Source organism: Aquarana catesbeiana, linkage group LG06, assembly GCF_042186555.1.
Source record: "Aquarana catesbeiana isolate 2022-GZ linkage group LG06, ASM4218655v1, whole genome shotgun sequence".
Taxonomy (NCBI): Eukaryota; Metazoa; Chordata; class Amphibia; order Anura; family Ranidae; genus Aquarana; species Aquarana catesbeiana.
In genome coordinates this window covers 45210256-45225744 of record NC_133329.1, presented here as the reverse complement: position 1 = coordinate 45225744, position 15489 = coordinate 45210256, and the positions used below count along the sequence as shown (strand labels likewise).

Genomic DNA, 15489 nt, shown 5'->3' with positions numbered 1-15489 from the left:
CATGGCTTCTCGCAAACTGCAAACAGGACTTCTTATGGCTTTCTTTTAACAATGACTTTCTTCTTGCCACTCTTCCATAAAGGCCAGATTTGTGGAGTGCACAACTAATGGACACCTGAGCTGTGGATCTCTGCAGCTCCTCCAGAGTTACCATGGACCTCTTGGCTGCTTCTCTGATGATTGCTCTCCTTGCCCAGCCTGTCAGTTTACCTGTCCAATACCTGGGATGTGGTGAATGAATACCAACCGGTCTTCTGTGAATCTTGGGTCCTCTATTTCCTAGCCTGTCAGTTTAGGTGGACGGCCATGTCTTGGTAGGTTTGCAGTTGTGCCATACTCTTTCCATTTTCGGATGATGGATTGAACAGTGTTCCGTGAGATGTTAAAAGCTTGGGATATTTTTTTATAACCTAACCTTGCTTTATACTTCTCCACAACTTTATCTCTGACCTGTCTGGTGTGTTCTTTGGCTTTCATGGTGCTGTTTGTTCACTAAGGTTCTCTAACAAACCTCTGAGGGCTTTACAGAACAGCTTTATTTATACTGAGATTAAATTACACACAGGTGGACTCTATTTACTAATTAGGTGACTTCTGAAGGCAATTGGTTCCACAAGATTTTAGTTAGGGGTATCAGAGTAAAGAGGGTCTGAATACAAATGCAGGCCCCACTTTTCACATATTTATTTGTAAAAAAATATTGAAAACTTCACAACTATGTGCCACTTTGTGTTGGTCTATCACATAAAATCCCAATAAAATACATTTACGTTTTTGGTTGTAACATGACAAAATGTGGAAAAATTCAAGGGGTATGAATACTTTTTCAAGGCACTGTACACAAAAAAGGTTGCTTTTCAAATTTTGCAAGGCTACTTAAAAACCAAGCACCAAGTCATGTCAAAGTCTGAGAGTTCACTGAATTTTACATTGTTAGACCCCATGAGAGCTGCGATAGTCCGATCATATGCTAATCCTCGTGACCTGGAAAATACCTCCTCATAGAGATCAATAGGAGAAAGTATTGCAGGTTACATGAGATGGTTTGTATAACTGCAATAAATAAGATCCCAGAATGTGTGGATCTAGACATGGGACCCTTTATTTCTTATCCACACCCTAAACTAATGAAGTCTGTGCCATTCAGGCCTCATGCACACTGGACGTTTTTATAACGTTATTTTAACATCCAGTGTGCATGAGGCAAAGTGATTGTAAAGCCGTGTGTGTTTTTTTTTTTTTTTTAAATAGCAAGCATGTTAAACTTACCTGCTCTGTGGATTTGGTTTTGCACAGAGTGGCCCGAGTCCCTTTTCAGCACTCCTGGCCCCTCCCTCCTGTTGAGCACCCCCACAGGAAGCAGCTTGCTATGGGGGCACCCGAGTCAATATCACAGCTCCCTGTGTCCATTCAGACAGCTGCGACCTGGCCCCGCCCTCTCTCTCTCATTGGCTCACTGAATTTGATTGATAGCAGTGGGAGCCAATGACGCGGCGCTGCCGTCTCAGCCAATGAGGAGAGGAGTCTTGGGCAGCTGAGACACTCCTGGAACATCGCTGGTTAGAGATGGGCTCAGGTAAGTATTAGGGGGGCTGAGGGCTGCTGCACACAGAAGGCTTTTTATCTTAAAGCGGAAGTAAACCCATCCATAAAACACGTGCCGGAAATGTAACACTCCAATTGGTTGTGCTCTCAACCAAACTGTTAAACCATCCAAGGGCCCTGAGATTAAAGGAGTTGTAAAGGCAGAAGGTGTTTTATCTTAATGCATTCTATGCATTAAAGTGGAAGTAAACCCTCCTATCATTTTCAGTCAAGGAAGCTGCCATCTTGGTCTCTGTTTAATCCACAACTGCCATGATGCTGCACATGTGAAAAGACCCCACGCCCTGGGGAACCCCGAGTTGGCGACTACAGGGGCTCACTACCACAGACTTGATATCATGTTTATTTAATTATGTACTTTTGTTTTAGTGATTGATTACACACTTATATTTGCTATTTTCTGTGTCTATATATTTTTGAGGATCTTATGCACATGGTTTTATGAATAGGATCATATGTAGTAGATTAATGGTTTCTTTCATAACGCTGCACTGATTGGTTTTTCATTGTGATATACTTACCTTAGAATGAAGTCCTCCAGCGGTCTGCTGTCACCACTGACATGACAGGGTTTCCATCTTCACATGGTCTTCCTTCCGAGTTTTCAGGCTCTGGCCGTCTGAATGGCCGAGCTGCAATGATGTCACTCCCGTGCATATGGGCGGGAGTCACGGTACGGCACAGAGCTCTGAAGGGTTGGCACGAGTATGCCGTCCCTTCAGAGCGCATGTGCTGGTGACGTTACTGGCAGCAGAAACAGAGAATGTCTCCTAAATAGTGCACATTTAGGCTCGATTCACACCTATGCATGTTGCTTTTGAGCGTTTTTGGAGGTTTTTTTTTCATGCTTGCCACGTTTTTGAGCCGCGTTTTTGCCGCGTTTTTGCCGCGTTTTTGCGTTTTTTTTTTTCTTTTTTTTTTACAGTCTTAAAAAAAAATTACAAAAAAAAAAATAAAAAAAAAAAAAAAAAAAAACGGCAAAAACGCACCAAAAACGCACCAAAAACGCATCAAAAACGCTGCAAAAACGGTGCACTTGCGTTTTTGATGCTTGTCCATTGAAAACCATTACATGCAAAACGCTGCTTTTTGCATGAAAAAAAGTCCCCGACCCTTTCCAAAAACGCAGAGATACAAAAAAGCATTGATGTGAACATGTTCCATAGGAACCCATGTTAAAAAATTCCCGTGCATTTCTGCAAAATGCAAAATGCATCAAAAAACGCGCTAGTGTGAATGGAGCCTTAGGAGATATTCCTTGTATCTACAGGTAAGCTTTATTATAAGCATACCTGAAGGTACAAATGTCCCAGCTGTGTCTACTACCAATTTAAAGAGGAAGTAAACCCTTATGGGTTTTACTTCCTCTTTATTCCCCTGCAAAGCATAATGGGCTACTATGCATCGCATCGCATAGTAGCCCATTATGTGTCACTTACCTGAAATCGAAGCCTGCGATGTCCCTGCTGTCCCCTGTGCAGGAATTGTAGATTCTTCACCCCTCTTCCTTCTGGGGCCGCGGACTCTGGCTCTGTGACTGGCCGGAGTTGTGTGACGTCACTAATGCACAGGAGCCGCCAGTCATGGCATTACCCCACTAGAAACGGCACATCATGCCCTTTCTAGAGTGCACATATCCTGAATACATTGGCGCATGCCCAGAAGACATCACCGTATGGGGACATTGTAAATATCTCCTAAACCGTGTAGGTTTAGGGGATATTTCCAGCACCTACAGGTAAGCCTTAATATAGGCTTACCTGTAGGTGAAAGTGTTTGTACAGGGTATACAACCACTTTAAGAAAGAAGCTAAAAAACCTCACAGATTTTGCTCCTATAATGGGGCTGTAAAAGTGAGGCAGTTCCCTAATAGCCAATATCCCTATCAGTAATTATTGAATCTTTACCTGTCAGAATGGCAGGGAGGTCTCTGATATCTTTTTGCAGCTCTGAACTATCATATGACTAAATGCTGAGAGCCACAAAGTAAGCCAATGCTGGAGAAGAGATGAGTTCTTTCACAATGAACTACGTCCTAGAGAAATGGATCTCAATCACAACAGCAAATGTCCTGTTTGAAGAGAAATCATTTCTACAAGTGACTTAAAGTGGAACTTTACCCATAACAATGTGATAAAATATAATGTTCTTTAGCAAGGAACATACATTCCACATTAATAATTATACTACCAAAATTAGTTTGTGCTGAAAATTGCCTCCAACATTGCTCCTGTTTCTTCTTGCTGGAGGCCACCATTTTGCTCAAGCCCAGAGTCCTGAGCAGCAGTAAATCATAAACCCTTTGATTTAATGGTTTCAAAACAGTTACATTCCTGGAATGCCGGGATTAGTAACTGTCCTCAACCAAACTGCCAAACCATCAAATGGTAGATATCATAACTGATCACATGTGCAGCACCATGGCAGTTGCAGATCAAACAAAAGCAGCTGCCTTGGCTGTAAAAAGAATAAGAGGGTTTCATTCCATTTTAAGGCTGTCAGCAGGTCGGCTACATTTTCAGCAGTGCCTAAAAATAGACAGCAACTGAGCATGTGCAGCAGGGTGAGACCGTGTATTACTGGATGTTACACAGGACTGTATAGACACTTATATTTATTGTTTTACAATCTATACCTGTAAAAGGGGCCGGTATGACGTCATCTAGCAGGACTTCATTTTCTGATTAAAGTTCCTCTTTACCAGGCCTTGTGTGATATGTCAGTTGGTACAAATGATTAAACTGTAATAATAATTTCAGCAAACAGTATCACATGACCAAGAGAACCAATCCTAGGCTTCCTTTCATTTTCAATCTGATTGGTTACTGTTGGCAACATGATAAATTTAGGTGCAGAGCACGCTGCAAGACACAACATAAAATAGTGAAATAGTGGTGAGACTTACCTCGCTCTTCCAGATATCCGATCACTGAGGGGTTATATTTCTTTAATAAGATGTATAAAATATCCTTGTCAGTATTACTCCTCCATCTGATCACAGAGTACAGCCTTCTCATCTTCTCTCGTGTGGTTGGTTCGGCCCGTATTCTGTCACACTGCACAGATGTCAACAGACTCCTTGTCATAAGATCATCCAGAATTGGATCTATTAGATGGATCCTATATATCAGTTCCCCCCGATATTTGTCCACAAAGTGCTCCTTTCCTGTCCATTCTGTAAAATAAATTTATAAACATTTTTTTAATCATTTGTTTTCCCTTGATGTCTACAATTCAATATGTTGGCAGAAGAATGTAGAAATCTATTTTTATTTCCAATATTTAGGAACAAAACCCATTATAATATAACACTAAAGTCACACTGGACTCCATTCACTGAAGTACATCACATGCGGTATTTAGGTGTTCGGACGAATTCCCCCTAAATATCACATGTGATCCTGAAATTGTCACTTCACTATGCCGATTTACCATATTCACCGCAAAACACTCAAAACGATTGGAAAATACCACAAAAAATGGGTCAAAGTCAATTCACAGAAGGAAATAAATAATAAATGAATGTGGTAATTAAAATGTCTGTTACCCCAACATTTCATATTCCTGATCTGTGGTTGCTGTACCATGTACTTGTATGAGAAAGTCTCCTGTTCTCTTTGTATTGCTTCCTTTGTGTGAAATCCCCGGTGTTCCCGACAGTCCCTCTGCTTTCCTATTAAAAACTGACCACTATAAGCAGGAGAACACACCATGGTCAGTTCTCTAGCTCTGCTGGGAACTCAGCCTGCTCTCCTCCAATGATCAGACTTGTCCTGACACCCCCCCTCCCCCCCCCACACACACAGCCTTTCACTGGGAAGATCAGTGTGCTGCTGCTTCTCCTCTCCCCAATTCTTATGCAGCTGAGAACAGAGGAAATGAGATCACTTAGAAAAAGAGGGGAAAAGGTATTTATAATGTTTTTTAATTCTGTACACAAATATTTTGCCTTCCATTTCTATTTTAAACTGAATGGGTTGTTTTACAAGGTGATCGTTTACAATCACTTGAAGTCGTGGTCCAGACATGCCGTATTTAGGAATGTAAATATAGAATTGCCAATTATGAGTAGTCTCTGCCTTTTTGGATCAGTTCTCTCACCAGTAATGTATAGAAACCTAAATATGGAAATCATTGGGGTTGATTTACTTAAAGTGGAACTGCACTGTATCTGAGTACTGTATCTGTATTTCATTTATAATATTCAAAGCAAACTCCCCCGCATCCATCCATCCATGTCTCCATGCTTTATTTTGCTGAGAAATCCCCTAGAAAAACACCCCCTCTCATTTCTGGCTGTGGCCATCTTGAATAAGGGCAGATGGTTCATGGAGCAATTACATCCTGGAATCCATCTGCCCTTAGCTCAGGCATGCAGACAGGCAGGTTTGCTTAGCTGAGAAAACCCCTCCCCCTCTCCTGAAGACCCCTGACCCCTGGGATTGATGACATCATTTCCTAGACATGGAAACCAGGAAGCAACTGAAGAAATGTAAAAAATGGTTTAAAACAAGTAAATATGATATAATTCTCTATCTATTTACTAATACTAGCAGCGTGAGGATTCAAAATAGACAATGATGATTGAGAGAGTGAAGTTCCACTTTAATGTATAACTAGAGGAAAACTTTTGTTTTAGTACTGGATAGAGTAGAGAAGGATTAGAACCCCTGTCAGGTTTTATTGCTGTCTGTGCCCCTGTTAGGGAGATTCTCTCTCTCTATTTGTCCTGTTTACCATTATCACTGAAAGTAAAAGAAAATCCCAATTTTGGATTGTCCCCAGAACAGTAATAGAGGAGGAATTTTTCAATGAGGTCACTGCTTCTGGTGACCTGGGAGGCCCCAAGGATTCCTTTAACCACTTGCTGACCAGCCACCATCATTATACGGCGGCAGGTCGGCACATTCCCGCGAACCATCGTAGCTGTACGTCGGTCCCTTTAAGCGCGATCGCGGGCACCAGAGGCAGAACAGGAACGTGTAAACTCACAAATCCCTGTTCTGTGAGGAGAGGAGAGACAGATCGTGAGTTCCTACGAGTTAGGAACAACGATCTCTCATCTCCTCTAGTCAGTCCCATCCCCCACAGTTAGAACACACACAGGGAACACAGTTAACCCCTTGATCGCCCCCTAGTGTTAACTCCTTCCCTGCCAGTGACATTTATACAGTAATCAGTGCATTTTTATAGCACCGATCGCTGTATAAATGTCACTGGTCCCAAAAATGTGTCAAAAGTGTCCAATGTGTCCACCATAATGTCGCAGTCCCGATAAAATTCTCAGATCGCCGCCATTACTAGTAAAAAAAAAAAATAATAATAAAAATGACATAAATCTATCCCCTATTTTGTAGATGCTATAACCTTTGTGCAAACCAATCAATATACGTGTAGCACTGACGCCCGAAGGAGCTGCTGATATTTGATTGGGCCTGTACTCTGCTATTCCACCCCTCCCAATAAATTGGCTCGACCCACTTGACACAGCTTAGGAACAGTTTAAGTGTGAAGCTAAACAACAAAGAACAATCCCACAATAACAATGTACCAATGATGTACCTTTACCTGGGTATCTGTTGCTCCACCTGTAGGGTAATGGACAACAATTCACACCAATTGCAATTAACCAGAATATGATTTTACTGAGACTGGCAAAAAAACAATAGTTACAATAACTGCATTGCCACACAAACGTAATGTGACAGTGCGATAAGTATTCACAATTTGTTAACAATAAAAAACTTCCTTGAGTGACCCTTGCATGTGCGTCTCCAAGTGGGACCAGTGCTCAGTGTGACAACGCCTCGACACTGAGCACCTTCCCACTTCCAGCACGCTGCTACTAAACACAGTAATGCAAAGTTATCAACACAGCACAATACAATTGTTAAGGAGCTCCCCCTGCTTTATGATGCAGTCCTCTGTCACTGTGACTGAACACAAGGCCTTGCACTGAAGATTGTAATTTTTGATCTTCTGTCTTCTGCTAGCTATTATACTGCAGTGCTTTATATCCAAGTGTTCAACAAGCCAATAAAAAGTAATATAACTGATGACTGGAACTGTTCTTGTTGTGTGATGTACTTTTAACTACCACCGATGTAATTGTCTCTGAACCACACAGTATTAGTTCTCAGTGAAGTATAGGCTTGAGGCCTGCTTGTACTCAGTCTATTTGTATGAGACCCCTCTGCGGAACTGCAGGTCTCAGCCACACTGTGGTATGAGTCTGAGTGTGTAACATGCGTTAAAGAACGTTGGGCAACAGCCCTCTCACCACACCAGGCCTGATAAGCTGGATGCCTCTGCGCTGCAAGATCTCAGTCCATCTGGTGCGGCCAAGCCGTCACGCTGCTCCATTCCGCAAGATGACCGGGACCCTCTAATGGCTCCGTCAGGTGTCTCTGGATTCTTCCCGATCCGGTCACACTGTCTCTCCAGCACTCTGGGGCAAAACAGAGTCCGTGGCTTGCTCCGCTCCGCAGGATGTAGGCCACACTCTCTGGATCACCTCCTCACAGGTCCTTGTAGGCAGGCCACGCGTCCAGAAGAGAGAGAATGGCCGCGCCGGGCCTTTTATGTCCTACCCCGCATGCAGTTCAGCCACTCAGTGTTCATGGGAAGGAGAGTGAGCATTCTGGGTAGGTAAATCCCTTCACAAAGTAAACATTAAAGTGGGGTTCCACCCAAAAAAACAAAAATACATAAAAAATCCTAAAAAACAAAACAAAAAAACATTTGGATATTATTTTTTTTTTTAACTTACCTCTAAATGCCTGTTGCTAGGGGGTCCCTCATAGTCTGCCCCTTCCAGTGCCTGGGCTGGTGACATCACTTCCCCCTCGGCACAGGAAGGGCTCCGCTCTGCTCCCTCCCTCCTGTCAATCATCTGGGACCCATTACAGGTCCCAGGTGACTGAGCGGCCAATCATGGCCACAGCCCGGCGCCCACAGTTGCAATGCCGGCGTCGCTGAACGGAGGGGGAAACGAGCGGGGCTTCGATCCCCCGCATCACTGGACCCAGGGACAGGTAAGTGTCCAATTAAAAGTCAGCAGCTGCAGTATTTGTAGCTGCTGACTTTTAATTTTTTTTTTTTTTAATGGCCCCCCTGGGTGGAACTCCTCTTTAAGTCACTTCCTATCAGGCTCTGTCAATTTCTTTGTGTGAAAATAAGCAAAGTCCCTTTCACATTTATACCGATAGAGGGAGCCAAATACCAGTATATAACATTGTCTATTGTTTTGCATTATATGGCATTAGAAAGCAAAAATGTCAGCGCTACATACGCTTATTGCGATTTTTTTTTTTCCAAAAATATGTAGAAGAATACATATCGGCCTAAACTGAGGAAAAAAATTGTGGTTTTTTTAGAAAAAATTGGGGATATTTATTATAGCAAAAAGTACAAAATATTGTATTTTTTTTCAAAATTGTCGCTCTTCTTTTGTTTATAGCACAAAAAATAAAAACCGCAGAGGTGATCAAATACCACTAAATGAAAGCTTTATTTGTGGGGAAAAAAGGACGTCAATTTTGTGTGGGTACAACGTCGCACGACAGAAAATCTTCCGGGGCTTAAGTGGTTAATTTTCTGGGTGTTTCCTCTCACTTCCTGTTTGGCTATGGGACGGAAAGTAAGGAGAAAACTCCTCAATGGGACAAAGATTGGAAAAAAAAACTGACGGGAGTTATGAACCTTCCTTTACTCGATCTAAATGAAGGAATGAAGTTGCTCCAGAGCTTAGTAAATGAGGTAAAGCTTCACTTTACAAAGAATACCCAATCACATGCAGGGAAAAAAACAGCATTTTTGCTTGCACATGAATGGATGATGGAAGTCAGCAGAGCTTCCCATCATCATTATTATTATTATTATACATGATTTATATAGCGCCAACAGTTTACGCTTTACAATGTAGAGGGGGAACTACACAGTTACAGTACAGTTCAATACAGAAGGTACAGGAGGGCCCTGCTCGTAGAGTTTACATTCTAAAGGGAGGGGGTGGTGGTACAAAAGGTAATAGCTGCAGAGAATGATTTGATGGGGGTGGCTCGGGGACAGTTGTTAGGTGGGTGTGCGATAGGCTTCCCTGAATAAATGAGTTATTAGGGATCTCCTAAAGGTGGACAGGGTAGGGGCTGATCGGACATACTGGGGCAGGAAGTTCCAGAGGATGGGAGAGGCTCTGGAGAAGTCCTGAAGGCGAGCATGAGAGGAGGTAACAAGGGAGCTAGAGAGCAGTAGGTCCTGGGAGGAGCAGAGGGGACGATTTGGGCGATATCTGTCAGATGAGGTTGGTGATGTAGATAGGGGCGATGTTGTTTTCCATCAAAATCAACAATGCAACCATCAGTCCCTCCCCTCACGCCAGGGTACTAGGTGTAATCCTAGACTCTGACTTGTCATTTCAGCCTCAAATCCAATCGCTGTCAAAAGTTTGTAGAATTCACCTCCGTAACATCTCTAAAATTCGCCCTTTTTTAACAAATGAAACCACCAAGCTCCTCATTCACTCCCTTGTTATCTCTTGCCTTGACTATTGCAACTCCCTTCTCATTGGCTTACCTCTCCATAGGCTCCTCCCCTCTTCAGTCTATCATGAATGCTGCTGCCAGACTTATCCACCTTACCAACCGCTCAGTGTCTGCCAACCCTCTACTCCAATCCCTACACTGACCACCACCCCTCTCCTCCAATCCCTACACTGGCTCCCAATCACCCAGCGAATTAAATTCAAAATTCTAACCACAACATACAAAGCCATTTACAACTCTGCCCCGAGCTACATCACTAATCTTGTCTCCAAATATCACCCAAATCGACCTCTCTGCTCTTCTCAAGACCTCCTGCTTTCAAGCTCTCTCATCTCCTCCTCCCATGCTCATCTCCAGGATTTCTCCAGAGCCTCTCCCATCCTCTGGAACTCGCTACCTCCATCTATCCGGCTATCCCCTACTCTTGCTACCTTCAGGCAATCCCTGAAAACTCATCTCTTCAGGAAAGCCTATCACGTCTCCAACTAATCTCCTATCACTTCCATCAGCTCATTCCCCACAGTTACAACCTTTTGTACCACCTGCCCCACCCTATTAGATTGTAAGCTCTTCTGAGCAGGGCCCTCTTAATCCTATTGTATTGTATTGTATTATAACTGTATTGTCTCCCTTTTATATTGTAAAGCGATGCGTAAACTGTTGGCGCTATATAAATCCTGAATAATAATAATAATAAATAATGTTGTGAATGGCCTTGTATGTTATGGTTAGCATTTTGAATTTTACATGGTGAGGTAGGGGAAGCCAGTGAAGGGATTGGAAGAGAGGGGTGGCAGTCACGGATCGATTAGTGAAGTGTATTAGTCTAGCAGCAGAATTCATAATAGACTGAAGGGGGGATAGCCTGCTTAAGGGTAGGCCATTAAGGAGAGAGTTGCAGCAGTCAAGGCGGGAAATAATCAAGGAGTGAAAAAGTTGCTTTGTAGTGTCATTAGTCAGGAAGGGTCGAATTATGGAGATGTTAGAGGTTAAGGTGGCAGGATTTAGCCAGCGATTGGATATGGGGGCTGAAGGAGAGGTCAGAGTCAAGGATTACACCCAGCACCCTGGCATGTGTGGAGGGACTAATGGTTGTGTTGTTGATATTAATGGTGAAGTTACAGGAGGGGGACCGTGAAGGAGGAAATATAACAAGCTCAGTTTTAGAAAGAGCGAGTTTGAGGAAGTGGGGTGACATCCATACCGATATGTACCCCAACAGAAAAAGGAAGAGGAGTTGAGGAGATGGAATTGTAAGTGACACTGAAAGTGCGCTGAGATAGGTAGGAGGAGAACCAGGATAAAGCAGAATCACGGAGGCCAAGGGAGTGTAATTTACTGAGGAGGAGCAGGTGGTCAACTGTGTCAAAGGCAGCAGAGAGGTCTAATGCCGCGTACACATGGTCGGACTTTTCGTCTACAAAAGTCCGACAGCCTGTCCGACAGACTTCCGACGTACCTTCGGCGGACTTGCGGCAGACTTTGTTACGAACGGACTTGCGCACACACGACCACACAAAAGTACGACAGCCTAGTACGCGGTGACGTACACCAAGTCCGACGAGACTATAAAACGGAAGTTCAATAGCCCGTACGACACCCTTTGGGCTCCTTCTGCTAATCTCGTGTTTATCTCGTGTTAGTAGAAGTTTGGTGAGAGACGATTCGCGCTTGTGAGACTCGTATTTTTCAGTTCGTTTTAACTGTTGTTCAGTCTGTGCTTGTGAGGTTTGTATCTGCTTTTCAGTGCGTTTGGTCAGTTGGCATTGAGAAATCTTTGTTTTATTGGCCGCTCGTTCCTGATTTTCAGGTCGTTCTTCACAGGCCTTGCTGTTCTTCAGTGCGTTCTGTTTAGTGCGTTCTGACCAGCCGACCGTTTTGAAGCCATGTTACCTGTACGTACTCGTCGTAGAGCTCGTGCATTGTATGTGCTTGGTGCTGTAGTTTATTCTTCAGCCCAAGACCAGTCCATGAACAGGGCGAGGAGGAGTTCATGGACCAAGAATTGGTTGCTTCAGCGTGACCAGTTCTGTCACATGCCTTTGCTCCGTGAGATCCGTGAGAATAATCCTGAGGATTTCAGGAACTTTCTCCGGATGACGGACCCCGTTTTTGACCGTTTGTTGGCTTTGCTGACCCCCTATATCAGCAGGCAGGATACCTGCATGAGGCAAGCCATCACTCCGGAGCAGAGGCTGGTCGCTACCTTGCGGTATTTGGCCACAGGGAGAAGCCTGCAGGACCTTAAGTTCTCGACAGGCATCTCCCCCCAGGCTCTGGGGATCATTATCCCAGAGACCTGTTCTGCCATCATACAGGTCCTGCAGAAGGACTATATTAAGGTAAGATATTTTTCTTTTATTAGCATCACATGTTCTTTTATGTAATCTTTGATAATATAATGTATTTCTTGCTTCAAACACTACTTACCATCATTGCAATATAGTGTGAATGTCCCCTTTTTATCCTCACACATGCTGGATTTTTTTCCTGTTATTTTTTGTCATGCATGTATATTTTCCTTCAATAACCTTCCCAGCATGAAGAGATGGGAACATATCCACCTAGTCTACTCATTTGGAATGTATTTTGTTTGAGTGTATTTAGTTTGCTGCTAATGAGCAATTATCTAGATTTCACAACCCCCCCCCCCCCCCCCACCTAAACTCACTCCAAATAGTTTGCTGCTAATGAGCAATTATCTAGATTTCACAACCCCCCCCCCCCACCTAAACTCACTCCAAATAGTTTGCTGCTAATGAGCAATTATCTAGATTTCACAACCCCCCCCCCCCACCTAAACTCACTCCAAATAGTTTGCTGCTAATGAGCAATTATCTAGATTTCACAACCCCCCCCCCCCGCCACCTAAACTCACTCCAAATAGTTTGCTGCTAATGAGCAATTATCTAGATTTCACAACCCCCCCCCCCACCTAAACTCACTCCAAATAGTTTGCTGCTAATGAGCAATTATCTAGATTTCACAACCCCCCCCCCCACCTAAACTCACTCCAAATAGTTTGCTGCTAATGAGCAATTATCTAGATTTCACAACCCCCCCCCCCCCACCTAAACTCACTCCAAATAGTTTGCTGCTAATGAGCAATTATCTAGATTTCACAACCCCCCCCCCCCCACCTAAACTCACTCCAAATAGTTTGCTGCTAATGAGCAATTATCTAGATTTCACAACCCCCCCCCCCCACCTAAACTCACTCCAAATAGTTTGCTGCTAATGAGCAATTATCTAGATTTCACAACCCCCCCCCCCCCACCTAAACTCACTCCAAATAGTTTGCTGCTAATGAGCAATTATCTAGATTTCACAACCCCCCCCCCCCCCCCCACCTAAACTCACTCCAAATAGTTTGCTGCTAATGAGCAATTATCTAGATTTCACAACCCCCCCCCCCCCCACCTAAACTCACTCCAAATAGTTTGCTGCTAATGAGCAATTATCTAGATTTCACAACCCCCCCACCCCCACCCTCGTTAAAATTTGCTGGAATGTTCTGTGGTGTTGATTTGTCTAAAGCAAATATATGTGGCACTTTGCAAAATGCATGTGCACTCTACAAGTGCATTTGTTCCAGTGCTTTATTAAATGAGCAGAAGCTCTGCTGATTTCCATCATCAAATCATATGCAAGCCTCAAAGTGTTTTCATTAATTGCCCTTGCATGTGATTGTGTACTCCTTGCAACATGAATGCCTTTTTACATTACCTCATTTACTGTAAGCTGGTTAGCAACTGCACCTGCAGAGTGCGACAACTGCAGTCTTGTAGCCTTTTTAGTCCCTAAATTCCTGCGTGTCCTAAAAGTAATTTTTTTTAGGGATTTCACAACCCCCTAAAATGTAATCAATGTTCCATCAGAGGGGGTGAGCAATCTGATAAGTGTGCCTTTCCATATTAGTTATTCCAGAAGAATTAAATTATTGAATGTTATACTGATGCTGGGGAATAATGTTTTTAATTGTCTAATTTTCTTGCAATGTTAGCTTACAAATTAATTGATTTTGGTTTTCTTTTTTGATTTCACAGTTTCCTTCAACGCCACAGGAATGGCAGACTGTGGCATCCCATTTTGCCAGCCGTTGGGACTTTCCCAATTGTGGAGGGGCTATAGATGGGAAACATGTCCACATTGTGCCACCACCCCATTCGGGGTCATATTATTTTAATTATAAGGGGTTCCACAGTATTGTTTTAATGGCGGTGGTGTCGGCACACTATGATTTTTTATATGTGGACGTGGGGAAGAATGGCCGGATGTCGGATGGAGGAGTATTTGCCCAGACGGAGTTCTGCCAGCGTCTCCAGAGTGGTGGCCTGGGATTGCCACCTGATGAGGATAACGTGGAAGGACTCCCCTTTGTCTTCATTGCCGATGAAGCCTTCGCTCTCAGCAAGCACCTCATGAGGCCATTCCCCCAAAGAACACTCACCCCGGAGAGGAGGGTTTTTAATTACCGGCTGGCCAGAGCTAGAAGAGTGGTTGAGAATGCGTTTGGAATTCTGGCCAGCCGGTTCCGCCTGTTTCAAACAGCCATTAATTTGGCGGAATACAAACTTAATTTTATAATTTTATCGTGCTGCATTCTGCACAACTTTTTAAATAAGCATGCTCCAAATTATATAGGCACAGTTGGGCCTGAGGCCGGACAAATAGAAGCCAACCTTACAGGCCTGGATACTGTCCGTACTGGCTTGGCCCCCCAAAGTGCCCGTCAAGTTAGACAGCAATATGTTAATTATTTTATGGGTAGGGGGGCCATTGCAATGGGCCAGGATATATAATTTTTGCCAATAAAAAAATTATTGATGAAATCTTGCATTATATTTATTGCTTGCCTTTCTTTTGGGCTGTCTCCTAGGTTATGGTCGAGCAGTTGTAGTGCCAACTGTATTGTAATTTTAAATGTCTAAATAAGCTCCATTGCCACTGTAAACAACTTTTTTACAATTATAACTAAAATGATACTGAGCCTTGAAATAACAAACCACACATTTATTTAATTCCTATAAGGAGATGTTTTTATTAATGGTTGTTATGCATTCAGTTCTGCATTTAGTATAAAATGTTCATTGACAAAAATAGAATGATATCTTAATAATGTAGCAAAATATAATTATATCTAAATATTTATACCTAAATCCACAAAAAATTATTTTTGGCTTTTTGATTTTCACAAACAGGCTTTTTTTTTGGTTTTGGGAAAATCAAGTTTTGTTTTGTGTTTTTTTTTTTTTGGTTTTTTAAAGCAATTTTTGTGTTTATGTTTTTATTTTTTTAGCAAGTTATTTTTGTTTTTATTATTTTTTTTGAATAAAGTTT

The 15489-nt window shown here is 42.9% G+C and overlaps 1 protein-coding gene across 1 annotated transcript in view; it reads right to left on the bottom strand.

Annotated features, from left to right (window-relative positions):
* LOC141147953 (uncharacterized) overlaps positions 1 to 15489 on the bottom strand; it is a 483492-nt gene that overhangs the window by 271157 nt on the left and 196846 nt on the right. Inside the window, exon 13 of the mRNA XM_073635113.1 lies at positions 4512 to 4781. Within this exon, the coding sequence (XP_073491214.1) occupies positions 4512 to 4781 (270 nt within the window). The remainder of the gene's footprint in view (positions 1 to 4511; positions 4782 to 15489) is intronic.